General features: G+C 35.0%; 1 protein-coding gene across 2 annotated transcripts in view; it reads left to right on the top strand.

Moving 5' to 3' along the window:
* LOC149777613 (sodium/calcium exchanger regulatory protein 1-like) overlaps nucleotides 1-26,067 on the top strand; it is a 44,096-nt gene that overhangs the window by 14,797 nt on the left and 3,232 nt on the right. The window contains exons 1-2 of one of the 2 annotated variants that reach the window (XM_089942267.1): nucleotides 10,000-10,241; nucleotides 25,668-25,855. In XM_089942267.1, the coding sequence (XP_089798393.1) occupies nucleotides 10,172-10,241; nucleotides 25,668-25,855 (258 nt within the window). In that variant the 5' untranslated portion in view covers nucleotides 10,000-10,171. Of the gene's footprint in view, nucleotides 1-9,999; nucleotides 10,242-25,667; nucleotides 25,856-26,067 lie in introns of those variants that run through there. The other variant, XM_089942268.1, reaches the window with a different exon arrangement.

The raw sequence follows: 26,067 nt of genomic DNA, 5'->3' as shown, positions 1-26,067 counted from the left end.
CCTGAGACCTGATATTGACAACACATATTATGTCGCTTAAACAATTTAGGTCAAAAAACTCATGGTATTGTATTATGTACGCTATGTACTCGAATATTTGGTCAGTTAGGAAATAGGAAAATATTATACCATTTTAATATTGCGTGACTTTAATTACATTTGTGGCTTACACGTAATTGATCAAAAAGTATCAAAAACTTACATGACTGGGAAAATTTTATAAATAGTACGTCTGGCGTTTCAGGTATTTTCCAGTCGAAGTTTGGTGTATCCCTCCCGTCCCTTCTTTCATTTCCACTTCGGACATTTAAAAAGGCGAGTGTGTGGGCCGATTCCGTCTTTTCTATAAAGCAGGTGCCCAGAAGAGCGTGTAAGCACGGAACCGGAGTGACTTCATAAGAGCAATGAACAGCAGTCTGTGAGTGCATTAATGCGTTGGAGGATGGGTATTATCCCGTTCCACATGAATAAATATATCAACGCCCCCTCCCCCGTGGGGGCATTAACCATTAATACAGTAAGATGATATGCGACTTTAATCCAACAAACGGAAACAATCTAGCCATCCACTGTAGACTCGTCAACCTATGACTAGCCAAGCTCAACGAAGCCTACGTGCACTTACATCGTGTCAGACAAAACCTGATACCCAAGCCTGAAGAGATAGAGAATGTCAGGATTTTAGAAGTGGCCCAAGACCTGATAGAAGAGGTGTTTCAAGACGAAATCAGAAAGCAACAAGAACAATGGACCAAGAAGTATAGACTTCAGAGAGAGTAGAGAGAGATCATCAGCAGCAACAACACCAGTAGACAGACAGAGGTTTTGTAGACTGCCTTGTGGACACGAAAGAGTTATCTTTCTCTTTCCGCACAAACAGACCCTATCCTGCCGGAAAGCCTGCAGGCAAACGGGAACGCAATCTTAGATGATAGGATAGGAGATTGTCATAACCATCCACATGGAGAAGATTATGAAATTGCAAGAGGTGTTGGATACGATTGGCATGGTGGAGGAAATGTTGGTGAGGATGCAGTTTGTTTCTTACAGACCGCACAGATTGGTTATGGAAATCAATAATTTGAAGAAAGGGAAAGAGATATTAATGGAAGCAATTAGACAAGAAAAGGAGGAACAGGAAGACGTAGAGGACAAAGAGAAGGATGAGATTATGGAATGCAAAGCTGGACAAAGAAGAGGAGAATGAGAAAGGAAGAAAGAGGAGATAGAGGAGAAGGAAGAGTATGAGGATAAAAAAGAGAAGAAATAGAACATCAGTGTTATGCAAAAATTGAGGTGCTTTTGAAAAAGAAGCAGGGAGGAAAGAAAGGAAAAGAAGAAAGTTAAATGGCTTTTTCAGGGCAACTCCATTGCCTCGAAAAGATTTACTTTCTTGCCTGAACATTTTTAATCGATGTTTTGTGTTTGTGTATTTGTTTCTTTGTCTGTGTCTATAACGTTATATGTCCCGCACCGACTGGAGTTATATAAAGCTAGATGTCCAGCACCGTCAAGCGTTATATAAAGTTATACGCCCCGCACCGCCAAGCGTTATAGCTTTCGTCCCTGCTGTCGATGTTTCGCCCTATTGAGGTCAGCCACTTGCAACATTGTTGCCAATGTCCAGTACCGTGACGTCAGTCCTGTTCCATTTCCCTTGTCGTTATACTGGCCAAATATACTTTGTCGCTATACAAGCCCAATATTCCCCATGTTAAATTCCCATTGTGGCTAGGATACAATCCACCCACCCACATTTTAACATAGAAGTCTCATTGATGCCAAATTGTCCTAATTCACCACCGTTATTAATAAGCATTGGCCGTGAAGTTACAAATACATATTGGCCATGAAGTTATAAATAAGCTTTGGCCATGAAGTTATAAATAAATATTGGCCATGAAGTTATAAATACATATTGGCCATGAAGTTCTAAATAAGCTTTGGCCATGAAGTTATAAATAAACATTGGCCATGAAGTTATAAATAAATATTGGCCATGAAGTTATAAATACATATTGGCCATGAAGTTCTAAATAAGCTTTGGCCATGAAGTTATAAATAAACATTGGCCATGAAGTTACAAATACATATTGGCCATGAAGTTATAAATAAACATTGGCCATGAAGTTACAAATAAAGATTGGGCATAAAGTTATAAATAAGCTTTGGCCTTGAATATAAACAAACATTGGCCACGAGTTTACATATATAGTAATGGTAAAATGAGCAGTAACATCAAGAGCTGTAAATTGTATCACAGTGCATGTGATAGTTTAACTCATGTAAGGATGAACTGATATGGAAACCGTGTTGTCCATATAGAACCTGCTTTAGACACAAACTTGACATCATCGACAGCCTAATTTCGTGATCGTAATTAATATTGTGTGCCATGTTTCTTCGCGACCTCACACGCTAATTTTGAGACTCTGCAGTCATCAACTGGGTCAGTAATGTTCTGACAGCGACTGTATGTGCTCACTAAAAATTATTTAAAAAAGTGAGATATAAATACCTACAACAATTCAAGTCAAAGAAAACACTTTGAAATTGACTAATTTGACTAATTCCATATTGCAAAATATAGTTCAACATCATTTGTGGTGATCTTAATAATTTCACTCTCTATTATAATGCAAACGTTATAATTCACGCTGAGGGCACACACCATGACTGATCGAGTGAATAACGTTCGGTACAGACAATTTTAGAGAACTATTCTTACAAGTTTTGCAATCGTTTGGAGAAGTCTGAAGTTTTTTTCTTCAATACTTAAATATGATAATAAATTTAAAATGCGTTTGCAGACAACGAAAGAACAAAATGTAACTATCACTGCGTTTATAACCCATGTTCTTACCCAGAGACAGATAATCATAGATTTACGCAGATGGGAACTTTTTTTCCCCTTAACTCAGAATTTAGACACTGCACATTTCAGACAAGTACCGTATACACACGCATTTAAGTCGAATCAAACTGCAAACAACAAAATTCCTGATCTGCCATTAAAATAAATTGTACATGTCTGACCGTTTCAACTAATTTTCATACTTGATTTAGATCTGAAATGTACTACTCAAGTCTAAGAATGTCTTTAAACAGCTTCATGAAGACATTCATATTTAAATTTGGTTTTAAAAGTGATCTATATAGAATATATTTTCAATATTGTTAGAAAACTAAAATGCGTCGGACTGTTTGCTATTCCAATGCTTGTGGCAAACATCTCATGATGAAATATTCCATTAAGCTGACTTCTAACAATCAAAATATGATTCACTTGTTTTACATTAAAATGATAAAAATGCATAATTGATAACATTTTCAGACTGGCAGTAGTTTTATTTATCATTATCTTATATTTTCATATTATGTGAAAGGGCTTAAAATAACGTCATACTTTCGGTTGAAATTATTTTTACTTGATTCCATTGATATGTTCCAGTAGTAAGAAGAAAATATCATACGATTTTGTATTTACTTTTTTTTAATTCTCCATTTTTCATGCAAACGTTTTTATTTGCAGTTGAACGAAATGATCATAACAAATTATATTCCTAAATAATCATGATATTTGAAAATTTCAGGCTGCGATAGCGTTTGATTTTAAACTTATGCAATGACAATCGTCAGTTACCCGTTTCCATCTTAGATGTATTTTCTGTAATATTGACATATACTTTCCTTGTAATCAATTTATCATTTTCAATTCACCAAAAGAAATTGTTTCTCCAGTAACTGGTATATCAATACTATTGTGAAAACCTATTTTTGTTTTGTTTTTACAAGTTTTGATATAACTATGTTCTGTTCGTATCAATTTCGCATAATGCCAGATCCATGACAATTTTCTCCAGTGTATATACATGTACATTTTTGCTTGTGAGTTCACTCCATACTTTCTAAATAATTTTTACAGCAATTTATAAAACAGAGGATTGAGCAAGATGTTGATGTCTGATTCAAAACAAATTTTTTAAAGTTAATAATAGACAGATAAATCCATGTGTGTCCATTTCATATAGTTCTTTTTAGCATGTATATTTTCAGGGCTCTACAAATTATGTAGCATTTGCCATTCTCAAACCACCTTGTTCATAATTTTGAATAATAACACGTCACTTGATTTTCTCAGCACAAACTTCAAATGCATAATTGAAAAGGCATATGTTGAACCTTAATTAAAGAGTGGTGTGGACACCTTGGATGTTTAGATAAATGTGTATATTTTGAAAATACAGTTGATTTAATTACTGTAATTTTACCGACAGTAATATTTACAATTTTTCAGATTCTAAGTAAAAAAACAACTTATTTCTGTATTATTTCCTCTTAAATCATGCTACACATATCATAAATGAATTTGAATGTTTCCAGTGACCTTACCTAAAATATATTCACTATATAAACTGATATCTGACTTCGCTAAGGTTCCAATCGAAATCGCTCTTGCTTTTCAATACATTGATTTAATCGTGACAATTTTGCAATACGTTCAATATATCACAGAGGGGTAATTCAGTACATTTCGAACTATATGTGCATTTACTGTATGTTGCCTAAGTTTGTGGTCAACACTATTTATAGCAATTTCCAAAATCCTTTTCTTTTGCTACCATGATGAAAACTATACGGAGATACCCGATTATCTTATATACATATTCTTTTCACAGTAAAAAGAGATATATCCGTTTTGCAAAAGAAGCAAGATTACGCTATTTCTAAATAACATATTTTTTGTGTTCATTCTTCATAAAGTATCCGCATCTCCTCTAATTTGTGTAACATTTCAATAGCTAGTTTACAGTCATTCGTAGCAAGATCATCTTCAAGATCTGTATCATACACAGACATATCTTCATCCTTTAAGTGTTTGTAATAAAATTTTGTTGACTTAAAAAAGTTTTTATTCTCAGAAAACTCAATTCCTAAAGCCCGAATCGTTTTAAACATTAACGCTTGCTTTAGATCGTCTGTATTTTTAAGACCATGCATTTTTATTGCAACATTGTGACGCCAAAGTTAAGAAGCCAGCAGATATTTCTATAATTATCCTATTACTTTTCCCAAGGAAAATGTAAGTAACTTCCATTTAAAAGAAGAAATTCAACTGTTTCGATTTCTACTACCTTTCGTACTAAATGATCCATTTTAGTCAAAACAGATGTCTTTTCAAACAAAAGACAATAACAAATACAAAATATGATCTAGATATAAATTAACATAATCTCACATGTTGCCAAGTAACACGACTTTATTAAGACTGACTGAAACTACAACTCTTAAATAATGTATGAATTACAGCTAGTGTTGCTGTTTATTTCTGTATTCAATGTTCCCTACACAATAAGCTTAGCTTCGCAACCCCCCCCCCCCCCCCCCCGTTGTTGCTCAACTGGTACCGATATAACATCAGTAAAGCTGTAGTCTTGAAATTCTCGATGACCTAGGGCAGCTATAAAATCGCCTGACCAGACAAAACATTTTGGCGTTCTCTCTGGTAACGTCTTAGATCTCTGACTCTTAACGATGTGTGACAGCTTGTTGAAAGTGAAAATTTCCCACATCACAGTGACACCTAAATTACTGAAAAGCGTCACTGTAATATGCAAACACCATCAAGAAATCAAGGGCAGAATGTGAAACTGCAACATAATATGGTTGCAACATTTACCGATTTTGCATGAAGCTTACATCGGATACCTCTGCGAAAAAACAGCTATTTTGTTTGCAGCATGTTCAAGACTGTTCAATACTGACAACATGGCAGAATAGGCACAAGCTATGAATAAATTACATACGTCAAATGTTAAGCAATGTTGAATTTCGGCGCTTGTTAAGGGTAGAAAATGCATTCAGATTTATTCTCAAGGTGCGAATCTCCAACTGCTTGACCTAGGGATGATTACGAAGTAAAGTGATACTTGGCCCAGCCAATTTTTACCCTGTCAGGACGAAAGAACGAGTGGATTTCCGGAACTCTGAACATGTTTCTAACGCCCTCTATAATGCTGCTTATAATTGTTTGCACTAGTTACGTTATTGTTTACAATTAAGTAATTTTGTTCACAATATGCACATGTATAACTATCATATATGACCACTTCAATGTTTCCATTATCTTCTTGAAGCACCTTTACTTCTGATTCTCTCTTTGATGACTGCTCAGTTCAATTTCAGTTCAAAACTATTTTGTTCCATAAATGTTGCAATAGGGTTTGGCAACTACGTCTCACAACGTATAAAAGCGCATTTTCCCAACAAACGATGTACATTATACAAGATGGCGGCACAAAACTGTTGCAATATGATATTATGGAAAAAAACAAGAGCGAGATAGACAGACAGACATTGGAGAGATGATTATTGTGGCCTTTAATAATAGAGAATCAGAAAGGGCATAAAAAATTTTAAGTGATAAGAGACGAAGGGAGGTAGGACAGAAAATATAATGTACACTTTCCGAACATTCAGAAGAAAGAAACGCTTGGCTTCTTTTATTTAAGTTTGAATTATACAAAATAAGCCAATTCCGTTCTTACGATGGCATCGTGGTTGTGTACGTTGTCTGTCCTAAGGATGCTTTATCGTATTTACTCTAGTTATTAATAGCAGTTTTCCCAGAAAGTCTTGATCTGATATGCTATGTTATTGATTATGTTCTTATTATCTTTTTTATCCTCCGTCTCTGTTGCATCTGTTTGTATTAATTCATAAATAATTGCATTAACTACATGGTTATAAGCTTTCTCTTTTAATAGTGATTAATTCAATTTCCGGCAACCCCTCTGCATAGCATGATCTATCTGTTACGGGGTACAAAAGTTGCAAACAATAATATCCAACACAAAGTAAATTTCCAGCCAATTTTTAATGTTCACCCAAGCTAGGGCTCCAGACGATTGCCCTTTGCACAGAATAGATTGGTAGTTTTACACCAGGGCAATAGTTTATCAAAACAACAGTGATGACAAATACATACTCCAACTTCTATGGGTCAGAATCTTTATCAGTATCAGATGTGAACAATGTAAAATTTGTTTCTAACATTACCATATTTAACCGCTTAAAATCCTTTTAAACTAAAACTACCATATACACTCATATCTTTTGTCTTAAAGATAATCAATATTTATACAATAAATTGGAGGGAAATGTTAAGCATTAATATGACGGTAACACTATCCTTTTTAAATCTTAAACGGTCTCTGGATAATTTAAGATAGGAACGATTATTAATAGGAAGTTTTGCCGTTATATTTCCGAATTTAAAGGGTTTAGATGTTGTAATCAGAAATGAGCTTCACTTTCATTCGATCGCCGGACCCCAGTTTTATAACTAAATCAAATTAATTCTTCCTCGTTCGTTCTGAGCTCTCACAATGGTAAATCGTTTCCAAAATGGTACGAAAAAACTATTCGATGTCATCGAAAGAATCTTAACATTTGTAACACAAATCAGCTAATACTGAAGTTGAATAAGCCAGTATGTGGACATTAAGTTGCAATTTTATCTTTAATGAGACTATAATCAGAAAATAAGATGATGATTGGTTCTGTTAAGCATTGGTACATTCAATCACCAGATGTGGAAGAGGAACTAACCGTATCATTCTAAAAAAGTATATATTATTTATAATTAAATTATCTGATACGATAAAATCAGCCATCGGAAATAATTGTATTGTGAATACAAACCAGTCTTTAAGCACCTTGCGTATAACGGTTCAATCTTAAGATCTTTGACGGTGTTATTGTACCGTTTCAACTTTTCTACAATCGTACCTTTTGAACTTGAATATGCAGCTTCATTTGATCCAATGAATGACGTCATAGGGCAAACGTCTTCTGCTTTCCAGTTGGTTTACATGCCAAGAGCAACAGGAATGTGTTAGTACACATTTCAGGTATTTGTGGATAAAATGCAAATCCATCGAATACTGCATTGCAAAGACTACGTTTTTGTGCACTGTAATATTTCTCGAAGAATCTTACTTCCTCGAACACTCCCTCATTCTCTCATTTGAAATCATCAACGAACACAAAATGACATGCGGAATTCAGGCACGTAAAAGCCTCGCTTTGTGATTGTTTTTGTTGTTCTCTTTTTTTCTTTCCGTTTTTTTAAATATTTTTTTATGACAAGTTTCTTGACATGGTAGCTTTATATTTATTTCTTTATTTCAGTTGGCATATGTGTTGGAAATATGTATGGACCTTCTGAGAAAATCTCAAAATGTGCAAAAAGTTTATATGATCTTGGAAGTTCGCTTACGTTCTGCAGAAATCGAACTTTCTTGAGAAGCTGGCAGTAATCATCATGCAGTAATTACGTCATTTCAACTTGTTTCACAGATTACAAATATAAAAAGTAAAAGAAAAGTTCAAGTCGAAAAAGAAACGCTGAAGAGTATTTATGCATATTTTAGGGTCAATTAAATTTTAAATTCATAATTGTGAACTTAACTTCATGTCGGTTCCTTTACGTTTATTTTCTGTTGTAATTTGTTAATTTTTCTGTGAATAAGCATGTTCTTCATCCACCATATTCTCACGAGTTCCCACTATGACCTAATTATCTTTGTGAAAAAACATCGAAAGTACATTAAAAGTAAATGTGGTCCATGCAGTGACCTAAACATTTCTGAAATACAATTATTTCGTTTAACTGATTATGTACTTTCACAAAAATGTTCAAGTTTTGTATACTGCCCTGCAGTAAAGTGAATGCACTGCCATACAGGACCATGCAGATAATTCGTAAATCATATGCAGTTTCAGAAACAAATAGCGCAATGGGCCACCACGATAAATAGCGCGAGTTTCATTTTTCAGAGTACAGACCTACTGAAGCATGGTTAATCACGGCGCCATATGGCCTGTAAAAAGAACTGCTTGTAAAGCAAAATGCATAATAACATCTGAGATACATTTCTTTCGTACAGAAAACAGTTTTTACTAGTATGAATTCTTGAAGTTCCAGACATTCGTTGGCCTTAATCTTTGGTTCTCTGTTTGCGAAATAAATTTGTACAGTATAACAACATGCAAAATAATGACCAAAAGCTAAGACCAAGATCTGTAGATAAATCTAAACATACTGTATGTGGGGCAATAATTGTCAAACATGAGAAAACGTCTCAGAAAACAGTAGCCAAATATATAAAGTCTGCAAGGGCAGGAAAGGTAAGAGTATTGCTTTCTCATCAACTAGCTCTGCTTAGGTATGCGTGCCAGACATTTATTGCGCTAGAAGGATATTTGGTTAGACTATGGGAAGAGAAAAATAGTCAAAATACGTACCATTGTTTTAGAATAAGGAACATATCTGAGTGTTTAATCGATTCTTATGAATGTATGTTTATTGCACTAAACAGTCTTTCTATCAAATACAAGCAGCGCCATTACACATTTCCCAGTCAGTAACAATAGCTAATTGGTCGTTCAAATCCTAGCACTGTACAGATGAGGAAAGACTGGCCGTCAAGATTATCCTCTTCTGCTTGATTTGAAACTACTGTTTTTCCTATCAAATGCCATTCGTAGCTTTTCCGGTCCGTCTGTGCCAGCATATCTTGCCTCTTCTCCGACGACTATGTTCGGAAGCTTTTGATAAAACGAAATAAACGCAGTCATTTTGATTACATTCTGTAAAACGAGAAATTGTGCATAGCTTACATTTTCTAACTGTCATACCTAGAAACTATTGCAACGTCTGGATGTTTGTATCACTCATATCCACCATGTTTTCCTGGCATATTTACTTATCATGCTGTCAATCTAAATATCCAGCAAAAAGTATGTTTTACGTGCAGTAAGTGATGGATGTTTCTATACAAATATGCACTTACAGAGTTCTGTTCCATTCGAGGTGTATCATGTAGCTTTGACCCTAGATATTCAGATGATTTGTCATCACTTTCCTCGCCAAAACCAAGCCCTGAATCAGCAAGTATATATATAACCAGCCCGCATGGCGTATCAGGGTCGGTTGTGAATTAGCGTTATTGTCCTGATCGAGGATTTGAATGACGTATGTTTTAAAGCCCGGACTGTGCTATCGATTCTGATTTGAGTTGAAACCTTTACAGGGAACGGGCAGTGGAAAGTCATTCGAATCAGTCAGACTTTCGTCCACTGATTTTCTAGCATATATTCAGCAAAGATGGCGAATTTCGTTGGAAAATGGGAACTAGCAGAAAGCATAAATTTCCAGGAGTACATGGTTGCAATAGGTAAGAATTACATCCTTTACAGTGATATTTCCTACTGGGGACATCTTTTCAAGCTAATAGTTACTCCATTCCCTATCTCATCAAGTCAAAGTGGTAAACGTTGTATAAGTATAGATGATTCTTAAAACAAATAAATCGGTTGTAATTTTAATACCTGAAACTAACAAACTAAAATATTCCGCTGACCATATTTTTGTGTCCTCAAATCGGATGGCAAAATTGTGCAAAAGAGAACATGCAATTTTAATGATGAGAAATATTAATTTAGAAGATGTTGTATAATTAACCGTGATTACACAAACAAGCCCCGGGGAGGGACAATATAATTTGGTGGAACTTAGTCCAACCCGCTTGTCTTGTACAATAATAACAATAAAATATATTTAAAGGATTACATTTACATCAGTAAGGAATTTCCCACTGATGTCATAAATGTCGGATGATTTTTTTGGGGGGGTTGAATTTAGTGTTTGCCAGATCATCAAAACACTTTACAAACTTTTAAAAAGGAATATAGTTTCTGTAGAATTCCTTGTACATCTCATAAAATTTAACTCTCAAATGTAGCAAATTCATACCAGGTTTAAGTAGAAAAAAATGTGTTAGAAATGCAACTAGTATCATCGTATATGCCGCCTGTTTATGAAACCGCAAGGGCGGTATCTTCGCCCCTCCACGATAGTGTTTGTTCGCATGCTGCTACATTTATCAGCAGCGTGCAATGTGGAAATTTTATTCAGAAAACTTGTAATCCTAACTCCGGGTTAAATAATGTGTACCAAATAAAATATTTTAACGTCGGGCACAGTTTACACATTGCTTACTGACATCGAAACTTCAGCATGAGCGATATATACTATGTTAGGCTTTAATAGCTCCCTGCCATAGTAATTGTTTTGTTTGTCTAATAAATACAACAATAAAACGGTTGAGAAATTGGATCCGGATAAAAAAGCCGGGAGTCTAACGTATAATGTCTGACCGAGATAAGATGTGCAATATAAGATCCAGGTTTGGAAACCAACAAAAGAAAATGATAGCATCTTAACGCTGGTTGTAGTGTAGTACACTATAGCCTGTTGTTGCGTAGTACATTAAAGCTGGTTGTTGTGTAGTACACTAAAGCCTGTTGTTGCGTAGTACATTAAAGCTGGTTGTTGTGCAGTATATAAGCGCTGGTTCTTGTGTAGCCTATTAACGCTGGTGCTTAACATATTAACGCTGGATGTTGTGTAGTACAATAAGACTGGTTATGTATTACACTAACGCTGGTTACTGTGAAGCACATTAACACTGGATATTGTGAAATAGAGTAACGCTGGTTATGGTGCAGTAAATTAGCGTTGGTTTTTTTTGGTAATATATTAACGCTGGTTATTTGTGTGGTACTTTAATGCTGATCATTGTGAAGTACATTAAAATTGTTTTATGTGTAGTGCATTAACGCTGGTTGTTGTGTAGTACACTAACGCTGGTTACAATGAAGCACAATAACGCTAGTTATTGTCATATATTAACGTTTGATATTGTGTAGTCAATAAGACTGGTTATGTAGTACACTAACGCTGGTTACTGTGAAGCACATTGACGCTGTCTATTGTGAAATATAGTAACGCTGGTTATTGTGCAGTAAATTAGCGTTGTTTTTTGTAATATATTAACGCTGGTTATTTGTGTAGTACTTTAATGCTGGTCAGTGTGAAGAACATTAACATTGTTTATTGTGTAGTACATTACCGCTGGTTGTTGTGTAGTACACTAACGCTGGTTACAGTGAAGCACAATAACGCTAGTTATTGTCATATATTAACGCTGGTTATTGCATATTACATTAACGCTGGTTCTTGTGTAGTACAGTAACGCTAGTTACAATGAAGCACAAGAACGCTAGTTATTGTCATATATTAACGTTTGATATTGTGTAGTCAATAAGACTGGTTATGTAGTACACTAATGCTGGTTGCTGTGAAGCACATTGACGCTGGCTATTGTGAAATATAGTAACGCTGGTTATTGTGCAGTAAATTAGCGTTGGTTTTTTGTAATATATTAACGCTGGTTATTTGTGTAGTACTTTAATGCTGGTCAGTGTGAAGTACATTAACAGTGTTTATTTTGTAGTACATTAACGCTGGTTTTGTATAGTTCACTAACGCTAGTTATAATGAAGAACAATAACGCTAGTTATTGTCATATATTAACGCTGGTTATTGCATAGTACATTAACGCTGGTTCTTGTGTAGTACACTAATGCTAGTTCTTGTGCAGTACATTAACGCTGGTTTTGTGTAATATACTAATGACGATTATTGGGTGATACACTAACGATAACTATTGTGTAGTTCATTGACGCTGGTTGTTATGTAGTTCATTTAATACTTGCTATTGTGATAGTTGATAGGTCAAACTTTCATTAAAAGTACAAACAGTCGCAAGCACACACACTTGATTAAAGAAAATTGTTGCAGCTCTACCAGTCTAGAAGAAGAAAAACACGCGCGAGATGTAGCACCTAATTTTGCTAGCCATCTCAAAATCAGCAAGCTTTACACTTCATATTCCACCCCACTTACAACACACCCACCAGCCCCAACGCTAATCTTCCTCACCCATAGATAGTTTTCCCTGGATTATGATTTAAAATCATTTATATGCATAATATATCTTTCCATTATGAGTGCATATATAAAGCTTGATCAAGAAATATTTGAAAATGTTAGTGCATTGAACTTTCTGCACAGCTGTCCTTTCCGGGAATCTAGCGATGGGATTTATGATGATGACCCCCTCTTGCCGAGGATTCCCAGAAATGCAACCGGTTTCAAAGTTTTTTGAATTTTGCCATAACTGGTAAGTAGAATACGCAGTAAAGGGCAGACGGACTGAAATTTCAACTGACAGAGGGTATCAATGTCTCCCGCTAAAACGTAATAATAATAATAATAACCATTTACTAGGGTCCACTTATATGTTGTTTTATCGTTTCATCAAAACAATGAAGCAATATGTCTTTCATCTGTAATGATCCAAAGTGCATATTAGATACGATCTCGGGTCCCGTTCATGTTGAAGAAAACTTTATTTCTAGAGATCATTAACGTCATCAGATACGTTAGCTTGCTCATAAAATATTAATCCTATAATGAAATGGCAACGTTAGCTTGCTCATAAAATATTAATCCTATATGGAAATGGCAAAGTTCATAATCTGGGCTTATCATTTAAAGCTACGAAGATACGAAATTTGATATGGGATTTTTTCTCTATTCCATTAATTTCTAAAATTCTATAATAATCGAGATACCGAAAAAAGCTCATATTGGACTCTTTCGATAAGGAATATAATTAAATGAGGTTATTTTCCTTTCAATAGCATGTTTTTATCCTGTTTGATTAACATTTTATTTATTTTTGAGAAGGATTAGGACTTTACAGATCTGAATGTAGCTTCTTGCAAGGATAATCCTTTATAGATGAAAAACAGGAAAATATCCTATTCTTATTTCATTATTAATTAATTGCCACATCAGATACGGCTGATGTTACAGACAAAGGAACAAAAACACGAGGAACATATGCTCACCAGAAGGAAAAGTAACGCTAATGGATAAGTTATTTCTGATGGAATTTCGGTCGGATCGAGTGATCTGCATTTTATCAGGCGTCAGTAGGCTACAATAGTGCTATCATCCTAGACCTGCGGAACACCGAATGTGTGGAGTTCACTGACATATGTTTTGCATGAAGAAGATTGTGTGTGTGTGCGCGTAAACATATGTTTCGATGGAGTTTTGAATGATTAACAAGTGTTTCTTTCAAATAAGAAGGCATTTAGTATGCATACTATGGGTGGGTAGATTCAATCGTAGACACATCGTTGCACATCAGGCATGTTAGGTATCCGTGCGAGTGAAATTTTGACTGTAGTCTAAAAGTCATGAAAGTTTCTACTTCAAATTCTAGTCCCAAAATACCACTACTCTCGACTGTTGTCCCTTCAATTTTCTTATGTCTTTCTTTATGATCTAAATCGCGCACTGAAATCCTACCGTATTTAATTACAAACTCCAAGCATTCTTGCTTTCATTTACAAGCAAGGAGAATTTTCTAGAATTTTCATTTATCAAACTATCCATGGCTTTTCAATATATCTATGTGTTTTGCAATATTACACCACCAACAGATCGTATTGCACATATACGAGTGAAGCTCAACATTTCAGCAGAGTCTCACCAGTATAAGATAATAAAAAAATCAAGAGAGTAGTTCTCCTCGTTTATTTTCATTATCCCAGTTTTGACATTGTTTGGTTTAGAAATTTACTTCAAATAATTAACATTTATTGTGCATCCTGTGTAACAAGGACTGATTTAGCCAAGTAAGTATTAATATAATCACTCACATAATCTAGTATGTGACAACAATTTTCTACATGCAAATATAAAGACAGTTGCATAAACTTGAGAGAAAAGAATAATCAAATTATCTCGCATATATACGTCAACCGCTGATTTAACCTTCTGAAATTGATACAAGTCCTTCCAGTAGTCTAGGAAAAGCAAATTGCAACAAATGTCCTTCTTATTTATTTTTTTCTACTTCTCAAAATTTAATCATTTTGTACAATATTCAAGACAGTTGGCAAACACAAAATGAAAGAAAGAGTAGCTTATTGTTTAGCCTGTTACATTTTATTGACAAACAATTTCGGCCTGACAGTTCAGAATAATACAGATTGCACAATATATCTAATGCGGGACGGACGGACGGACGAATAGATGACGTAGGGATGCTATAAAATTTCTTCGTTTAAATGTACGAATGATCACTGTATGCATCAATCAGTTACAAGCACAGGTCAGGAAACAGAATTTATATTGCAAAACTTCCTGTAACGATGCACCCCGGTTACAAGTTTTTGCAGCTTCCTTGCTTTGAACATGTTTTCGTTTTTATTTTGTTTTTTGTTATTGTTGTTGTTGTTTTAAAAAGTTATCTCTTGTATACGGCCTCTTCTTTCAAACCATAGTGCAGGACTTTCTCAGTGGAAGGATTTAATGTCTGACTGACACGGCATATTCGAATAGACATGGTTAACTGTTGCTCACCAATAACTATTACTCCATATTAACATTGACACGTATGAGCTGCAGATGTCTCTGGTATCAGCTGCTCATTTGCCCATTGTATCGATGTGAAAATTAAAATGGGAATTATTCCAGTGTTCCATGTGATGTCGTTATGTACACACGTGTTCTTGCGAGTATAGATTATTTTTTAAAATTATTTTTCAACATTTATTTTTAATGGAGATTGCTATCAATTTGGAAAAAGGCGATGGTTACGTTTACTGAGGAGTGTTGATGCGGGAGATGCCTACATTAATTATAAAACGGAAGCAATAAACGGTCAAAAAGCTGCATTACTTTAAGCACAGTAAAATTCAGTATTATGTATTCAAATACACAGCTTGAATAGATATGTGCATATATCTCTACATAAACATTTTCAAATATACATTTTATATCGTTCCACACATAATATGCTCATAAACTAATTATGTGACTTTTTGTTCATGACGATTGTGATAACGTGGTTATACAAATGTTACCAAAACGTTTTTTTTTGGATGAAACCCTTCTTATTAAAAAAGAAAACTGTTTCACCTACCTCCCTTGATCAAAACTTAGTTTTCAAAGCAATAATAATTTAAATTTTCAACATTTTGTTTTGCCAGAAAGAGGGACATATTAGGGTGTTGCATTACTGTTATTAGTAAAATTCATTTATTTATTTTACAGAGACTAAATTCAGGTTTCAGTAGTGTAGCAAACAGCTGAATCAAGCAAGTACAGAAGTGTATAAAAACAAATCAAATCTCACCAAACATAAGATTTTTTTGTCTATGCAAATGTGTACTTTAAAGAATTTAAATAATATTGCATCGATTTGATAATAACTAAATAAAACATTGGTGACACTGGCATAGTTAAAACCTGGAACAAAGTTCGGTAATTTAGTTTATGAATACTGTATTTAATGAATTTGTGGTTGGAAATTAGATCTTGGATTAGAACGAAAACAATGGCATGCAAATTGCGACAAACGTCCTTCCTGTTTATTGCATATGGCATATTATGTTCTTCTTTCACGATACAGAAATTTTAAATATATGAAATATATGGTGAATAATACCGAGTTTTAATCACAAACTTTATATTGCTGACATGTCGAAAAATGAACAGGCCCAATGATGAACATCAGCATTTAGACAAGGTGTATAAAACAATTATGATCTACGAAAGAGTTGATTAATGATGAAAATAAAGTTCACTGAAATGAATTTATTTGAGATGCCCATACCTCTTGTAAGAGAATCAATACAAGGTTTAAGATTGTGAATTTTTTTAAATAGGATATTGATATCTACCTCTTGCGATATCGTGAAATAGCAACACATGCATGTTAATGGACAGGAATTATTTTTATGTTTGCGTAGTTTGTCTGACTTTAAGTCCTTCATATATATATATATATATATATATATATATATATATATATATATATATATATATATATATATATATATATAGTTAGCAATATTGACTGGTAATGAGTCATTTTAACTGGAAATGCTTTTAGGGAAATGAGATCGTAAATTATTGATTTGGAATCAGATCTCTCGTATAATGATTGCAGTTGATCGGTCCCATATGTATTTCTTTGCATGTCTTAGCTACTTAAAAGTGTAGTTTTATTTGTCATATAATTTGACCTTACATCCCCAGGGATACATATTCATCAGTTAGTTGAACTCGGTGCTCTCTTGCATATAGTACGTATGCTCTCAGAGGTTCCAAGTGACCAACAAAGGTCAATACACAAAATAATTAAGCCCTGTTCATGATTCTTATATCATAATACTCACAGAGCATGATGCTTTTTCGTAATCAATTATCGAGCATGTTCAAAACTTTGGAAATTATGTATTTCTTAATCATTGTAAAGCAATGTACTTTCTCTAGTTCTTGACATTTAATGTGCCTTGTCCAAGAGTTCAGGGTACGTTGTAAGGGTTCTGATTTTCCTCTGGTATTCTTGTAAACTAATTCGTCGAGTGTGGTATTTGGGGCAGTTGTTGAAAACGTGGTCCAGTGTTTCTACTACTGGGCAATGAGGACAGTTAATAGTTTGATTCGATTCTTTCTTGAGATGTTTTCCAAAGCTGCTTTAAAGTAAAGTTTTTCCCGTTTTGATCCTATTAATAATTTGGAGATCGATGGTTTCCAAGTCTTTGGGAGTCTTGACTGTTCTTGTGACCTCATTTTGTAGTTGGAATACATGTCTGCCCTTGTTGGTATTTTTCCAGAGCTGCTGCCATTTCTTGTTTATTCTGTATTTTATCTGACTATATATCTCGTGAACACTGTAGTTTAGAGGCTCTGTTCTATCGTTCATGAGATTGTATTTTGCCTTTTGGTCAGCTTTGTCGTTGCCAGTAAGATTGATGTGAGAAGGTACCCAAAATAATTCGATGGTTTGTTGTTTGTCTTCGATCTTCCTAATGGATAATATTGTTTCTTCTAGCATGTTTCATCTGCGTTTTGATGTGCCTCTAGGGATGACGTACTGGCTGTAGTTTTGAATTCTAATCCAACTGAGTGCTCCATTTATTGAGCAAACTTCTCCTGTGTAGATGGAGCTTCCGTCTGGGTGTTCCGGTATCACAATTGCAGCTGCTGTTCTGATTAGTTCTTTTGATTTGGATCCGTCTGTGTAGAATTGAAGAAGTCCAGAGTAAGTTTCATCGATGATTTTGTGGATTTCTGTTAAGGTTTTTAGTGGATTTAGCAGTTTAGGTCCGAAGTTCTGGGCATTCAGATTTATTTTGGGAATGCTGTTTTCCCAGGAGTAGGATCGCTAATTTTGTGTTGCTCTCCTTGAATCCCTTATAGTTCAATTTCTTCACAGAGAGTATGTATTTTTGTACTTGCTGGGTGGTTTGGAACTAATGTTTTGCTGAACAGTGTGTTGCACTTTTTTATCGCTATTTTAATTAGGTTGGTGTCTTTGTGTATTGAGTTTCTGGTGGCATATCTCAATATTTGTTCTTCTCGTCGCAGGTACAATGGTAAATCTCCCGTTAGTATTTGTAGTTCCTTGAGCGATGTATTATGTAAAGTCCCCGTGCAGAGTCTGAGTGCTTTATATTGTATTTTGCTTAATTTTTGGAGCTAAGCATTGTTTGCAGAGGCATACACCTGGAAGCCATAATCAAGTTTAGCCCTGATTAATGATTTGTAAAGCATGAGCATTGTTTGTTGATCCGTTCCCCACGTTGTCCACTTCATATTTTTTAGGAGGTTGATGTCTTGCTGACATTTTCTGATTAGAGTTGCAATGTGTGGTTTCCAGTTAAGGGTTTCATTCAGTAGCATTCCCAAGAAATATGCTTCTTTTACAAATTGAAACGGTGTGTTTTGTAGGTAAAGTCTTGGGGTATGTGGTAGATCTTTTATTCGTTGGGGAGAAAAGCCTTCCTGCGGTTTTGGCACCTGATATTTTAAAACCCCAGTTGTCTGCCCATTTGACGATGGCGTTCAGGCTCTGATATAATTGGTTGATGTTGCTTGGCTGTTGGAGTTGCCTGCTTTCTAATTCCGCTATCATCATCAAATAATCTATATCGACTACTTTGTTGGTAATATTGTTGCCGATGTTGCTGATCATGAGATTGAATAGTGTGGGAATTATCACGCTTCCCTGGAGAGTTCCGTTGTCCAGAGTGTGGGTTTCAAAAAGTGCATCACCTACTCTGGTGTTGATTTGTCTCCCCGTTAGGATGTTTAAAATCTATCGGTACATGCGTCCTGTTATGCCGTATTGGTTGAGTTTGGAGATTAGGCATTTAGTCCAGACGATATGAAATGCATTTTCGATGTCTAGAAATATCGCAGTTAGGTGCCTATCTCTTTTACGTTTGGCATTGAAGGCAAGTTTAATGCTGGATTTGAGTCTAATTAACTGATCAGTGGTGGATCGTTTGGTTCTAAATCCACTTTGATTTTCAGTGAGTATTTGGTTTTGTTCCAGCTGGTGTCTTAGTCGGTTGTTGATCATTTTTTCCGTGACTTTACAGGTGGTATTATTCAAAGAGATGGGTCGATATGATGTTAGGTTTTGGGGGTATTTCCTGGTTTGGGTATGGCTATGACTATTGCTTGTTTCCACAATGTGGGTATGTTACCAGTTTTCCATATTAGATTGATCGTGTGGGTGATAATGGTACTTAGGTTTAGGTCTTTCTTTATATTGGGATTCTTTATTTGTTATGGTTTTATTTTCCTTTGAATTTGAGAGATTGGTGGCAGTATTGCATCCATGTTGGTTGTTTGCATCCATGTTGGTTTTATTGTTGTCATGTTGTCTTTTAACTGGTTGTTTTCCTTTATATGTTTTTCGTTTGTCGTTGGTTGCGATTGTTTATGTTTTTTAATATTTTTTGGGGCTTTTTTTTTTTTGATATTTTGTTTTTCATTGATTGGCTGCTTGCAATTTTCCTTCTAGAGCTTCTTCTTCATATTCTGGCTAATTACAGTAGCCATTATTTGTTGATTCTTGTACTTCCTGGCTTGCTTCCTGGAGGGCTTTTTCTATTTCAGCCATTTTCCTTGGCGTTATGTGCTCCGATGGACCTGCTTGCTGACTATTATGTATGGTGTATTTAGAGTAGCTGTTGGTTGGTGGCGTGGACTTTTGTGCGTTGTGCTGGTGTTTTGTTGTTGCTGTGGGTGTTGCGGCATTGTTCTCAATTTCTTGTGCATTTGTTACCATTCTATCTTGATCATCTTGGTGTTGTGTATTGCTAATTGATGCTAGTGTAGGTGTTGGTGATGGTGTAGTTGTCGGTTTGTTGTCCCTACCCACCTGGTTAGTGTATATTTCGGTATTATCTTCGTTGTCTCTCGCAGTTGGTTCTAGTCCACCCTGGGCCTCCTGATGTTGTTGTGTACTGGATGTTGTGTAGTTGATGGTTGGTAGATATATAAGGTCAAATTCGATAACTATGGTTGACATGGCTTATGATTGTAAATAGCGGACCTCAAAGAAAGCATTCCCTTGTCTGTCCCTGCTAAGCTTCTTAGGCCTAATGATGAGATAAACCTGTTGATAAATTATGTGGATACACATGATTATCCAACTCCATACCAACCAAAATAAACAAGGCCTAAAACTGCACCAGGCCTAACTTATATATCTTAACTATAGCCTTGCTCCACTCTAAACACATACTCACATCTCTAACCTTTAATGTTACAGCATTTATAAAAAATGGTTATATTTAGTGAGAAATACCTGTACAATATTTTGCTTTAGTTAGAAGGTTAAAAATTGCATTTTAACTATTTAACTATAATTGAGGCCCTTTAAATCAACTGAAAGACATACAAACTGCACAACAAAAAGTATTTTAAAAAATTATTGGGCTATCTGCGATTTTTTGTAAGAACGAAAGCACGCCATTGCCTGCAGGAATGGTTCTTTGTTTCTTGGGCTTCAGCGGCTAATTTTTACTTTCCCTCCCCAACTACTATACAAGAATTCATGAAATTCATCAATAGTATATATATATATATACATATATATATATATATATATATATATATATATATATATATATATATATATATATATATATATATATATATATATATATATATATATATTGTCTTCACGGTAGGAAACTACAAAACAGCCAGAAACGTCTAACTTTGACAACTGGAGGCTGAACAACTGGAGGCTGTTCTTTCTAACAAATACATAATCAGTTTTTGCTAATATAAATGTTTGAATTACATTTTTATTAAAGTTACAGAATGTCAAAACCTTCACACCTTGAGTCTGATCATGATGCTTGCTCTGAGTATTGAGAATATTGGTTCCGTTGTGTCATATTGTACCATAATTACAAGTTTCACTTGTGACCAGACAGCACCACTTTCATACCGAAAAGTAAAACAACAAAAAAAAAAGATTTCCACTAACGCCAACAGATTTATTTACTTTGCGTATGGTTATCTCTCTTTTGATTTTCCTCACATTTATTTCAGACGTACTACAAATTTCCCAAGGTAAATATATTAACAAACTCCGTGGCAATATTTTCTTAAGGAAAATAAGGATCCTCGATCACTGTACATACATGAATTACGATGCAAATAGTGTCTGACCTAGCTGACATGACTTCATTTACAACACGAGAGATGGCTCGATGGTTAACTAAGGACGGAAATTTCAGTAATTGGCTTCAAAAAAACTCAACGATTATGAAATGCTGTCTATGCAGAAGCTTAGCGGCAATGCTAGGACCATAAAGAGATTTTGCATTAGTTTTTTTTTTTTTTTTATCTTCTAACAGCATTATTAATTAAAGTGTCACATGAAGATAAATCATAAAACACTCCAACATTAATGCAATTACCATCGTTGATACAGAGTAAAGGTTATGTTTTACTCTTACATTAATGTAATTACTATTATTGACACAGAGTAGAGATTCTGTCTGCCTGGGTTAGAGTGTCGGGCTCGGCTAATGAGGATATGTGAGAAAGCTTGCTGGTAGCTTCTCGTGGGTCGGTGGTTCTCTCCGGGGTTTTCGCGGGTTCTTCCTCCACCATTAATACTGGCCGCCATGTATAACCTATCTTGTGCTGAAAAATGGCGTTAAACCCTATAACAACAACAGAGTAGAGATTATGTTTTACTCTTGCATTAATGTAATTACCATCAAGGATGCGGATTAGAGATTATGTTTTACTCTTGTAGCGTTTGAGATAAAGTTGCATATATGACGTTGTAGATAGATGATCTCTTGAGCTTTCTTTGATATAAGTGTTTTGACATTCATCTGTATGATATATTTCACAACGAGATATTAAAATGTATGAGTGGGAGAACGATTATATTGCCACAATGGTGATATCATGTTTAACACCATAAAAGTGAGCTGCTCTGCTCCGTCAAGCAAGTGGTTGAATAACCAACATTATTACCAATACAACAAAAGGAATGAACAGACGGAGAGTGTTAGCTGCAGTCTGTATATATATATATATATATATATATATATATATATATATATATATATACACACAAAATCAGCAACGACGTTAAAGTAAACTGTTCTTATTTTCATTCAAATGGTCCCTGTAACTCCTGACAGCAAACAGCAAGATAGATGCCTTTCGTCGGTTTCGTGACGTCGATACTTCACATATTGTAAACATAAGCCGATAGGCCTAATCAGGTCTTTCTTTCTTATAAAATGATCTCTCTAGTTTCAACGTTTTATGCATCACAAGCCATTAAGCGTTTCCATTTAATATATTTAAACAAAAAGTTCCAACATCTTATCTACAACCGTCGATTGATTAAACCCAACCCAGTCAGACTTCGACAGGTATGCATCTTGATACCTCCTCGCACGGCACACTGAAAAATAGGGCTACAAGGCAACAAACCAAGGTAGGAATAGATTTATGATTAAATCGGAATGCCAAGCGAAAATTTGGTAATCATACTGGGGTAAAGTTTGCGTTATTTAATCTGGCCTCTCTAGTTATAAAAGATAATAGGAATGTCACTGATAAACATCAGACGGTAATGCAATAGATTACCGTGTGCAACTAAATATGGATGGCTGCTATTTAAAACACACTTCTCTTCTGCTTGCACAGCAAAAAAAAATCGGAATCCAGAGCTATGTTGTTGTAAATCATTACAGTGGAATGGAACGTTATCTTTTTAGTGAAGTTAACTCTTCATTGCCAAGTAGATAACTTTGTTTAGATAGATTTCACATCCAAGTTTACGTTATACATAACTTGTATGCAGCATATCTTAACTGCCATAATTAAGTTATTTTGGGTACTATTAATGAACCCTCTGACAAGACCAGCATAATTTATTTAAGACGCCTCTATCAAAGCAATCGTATCGTTAGAGCCAGCGGTACAAGTAAGCCGGTACAGTTAGGCGCAGTACCATTATGAAATTTATTTCTGGTTTGGTTTTTACCAGAGTTCGTGTGGGTAACGGGAGGTTTCGGTACTGCTGCGATTTTGTGGTCATAAACTAAGCAATAGGAAAGAGTTAAAACCAACAAGTTTTGTAAAATTCATCATTAAAAATAACTTGCTGTATGTTGAAGGAAATCTTAATTAGTTCTAAAGGTTCTAACACCAGTTCAAATGTGTCATGTATTCCAAATGGGTTCAAGTGGTATTCCTAATGAAGTACATTGTATTGTACTAATGTACCAATAGTCTGGAATAAATTGATATGCTAACATTTTTGACGTATCACAATGATTTAATCCAAAAAGTCCCCAAATAATTTTCACACTAATTTAAATGCATCTCCTCGTGATGGTAATGCGAACCATGTAATTACAATGTATAATTCAAACAAATAAATTAAATCCTCTTAATTGGACACAATAAATGACTCCACTGAGACTGATGTTTAAGGCATGACTGACTAATTCTCATCTTAAACATCCCTTATATGGAAAAACTGTGACACACTTTTAGAACCAGAATGAGGGACAAATAATCATTTCCAGAATATTCTACTTGTCAACAAGATCCCGTCGTTTAGAAGCTATCCCATCAGAAATTAGATTACCTGGGTTTCCAATGGAGAAGTTCATGACCTGTACTTAAATTCCATCAAATTCGTCAAAAACATTTCTTCTACAGCTTCCGAGGTCAAAAGGGCACAATAACGGGTTTACCTAAACGAAATGACCTGATCCCAAGCTACAAACCCACAATGTATAAAATGGACAAAAGTATCAATTTAATATATTGTCTCCCAAATGACACTGACAATCTACAGTCATGGTACAAAATTAAGACATTATATATCTCATTACGATACTGCAAGGGTTAAAATCTACTTGTATCTATGGTTGCAGCTACTATCGTAGTATGCGGTACCTATAAGTGATGATATTTGCATGAAATAAAGGAGTGGCAAAACATTTTAATTTTTTCATGCCTTTTAGGTTCTTTAAGGAATGGTACAACCACAAATAACACATTTCCGGATGGAGTGATATTACAATATAGAATTAATGTATCATTTTAATATATTTCCCCTTAATACTGACTGTTCATTTTGATCGTATTTTATGTAGCTACGCTATCACTAAAGTGTTGGTGCTTATTTCACCCCTTGATTATTAAATGCAGTTTGAAGACCACTATGATTAGAAAAATGACACTGAGTAGACCAGCGAAATTCATTTACACACCTCATTTGGCGACTAAAGCAGGACTTTAGACCTCACACGGTAAACTTGCGTAATATAATTACCATCATATATTGTATATCCAATTAATATGAAATGCTTGATCCAGTTTTAGTTACGAATATACACACCATATTTCTGTATCGCACGTAGCCAGCAACTATATTAGAGATTTTCACTGAGATTAGACTAATGTATTCGGCATTCCTTATAACCGTTATGAATAACAATGAATTCTGACACCCTCTGCCATATGGGATTTATCGGATGCATTTGACATAACCCCATAATTTTTGTTTGCAAGTATAAGGCAGGTTCTGGATGACAATCTAGACAGAAGCTTGGCACCATTGTTTTAAACAATTACCACAGTGCTTTGTTTGGGTGTTCCAGATAAGAACGTGCTAAACAAATTGTATACCTAATGGCGTTAATGGGGAAAATCATCAACATAATATATTTATACATTACGAAGAACGAACAAAATACATGTTGAATTATTCACTTGTCGCACGTGTATGTGATGGTTGCATTCATGAGCAATCTTATTTTAAAATTATTTAAAATAATGAAGTAATCATCATAGCTCTAGTTCTAGATATTAATAATGTAAATTAAAAGTTATGTAAATATTCGATACTTTTTAAAATAATAACAATACACGAGCAGGTTGCCTATGAACATAAGTCCCGTGGAGGGTTTAGAATTTCCCTCATGGTTTTTTGATGATAAAAGAATAGCCCAATTACCGATTAATAGCCCCAGGGGCTACATAAAATGTACTATCTGCCAAGGAAATGGTATGCTTCGTGACTCAGATAAATAGAGCCATCTGGTAACGAGGAAGTGATATTTATCAGAAATTGATTATTCTGATATGCAGCAAGACTTTTCAACGGATAGCAGAAGCGATATCACGAGTAAACTGATAATGAACCCATTTGCAAATGAACTGAGCCAAACTGTGTATGATAAAATTACATTTGTCGATGTACTCTTGAGAATTACATTACTTATTATTTGCGAATGTTCACAGCACAAATTCAAACATTTCAAATACTCCTCCCTCTTGTTATGTCAGATTTATCAATTCTTGTTTTCTCCTCCGACAGGCGTGGAAGAAGAGAAGCGAAAGATTGCCAGTCAAGTTCTAGGTGTCGGGTCCAAAATGTCTCATGAGTTTTCCATCAATGGAGACGATTGGACCCTCAAAATCTCGACCCAAAATGGAGAGAAGGAGATTAAGTTCAAACTCGGGCAGGAGTTTGACAGCGCAACACTTGATGGCAGACCAGTCAAGGTATACTCTCAGACACCATAATCATTTAGCTGTCTATCAAAATTGTCACTTGCTTTGTTTTCCGATTCGTGCGGAAGAAGAAAAACGTGATCCAAATTTGAAAGTAAAACAGACGGGAAACAAAGGACAATAGTACATAACACAGTTGACTTGAACTGTTGGGTTAGATAATGCAACTCCCTTATCGGTAGTTTTCGGAATCTTCTGTTCTG

This window comes from Sinohyriopsis cumingii, chromosome 18 (assembly GCF_028554795.1).
Source record: "Sinohyriopsis cumingii isolate HCF-2022 chromosome 18, ASM2855479v2, whole genome shotgun sequence".
NCBI lineage: Eukaryota > Metazoa > Mollusca > Bivalvia > Unionida > Unionidae > Sinohyriopsis > Sinohyriopsis cumingii.
The sequence above is the reverse complement of the archived record's forward strand: the minus strand, read 5'-3'. Positions and strand labels throughout refer to the sequence as shown.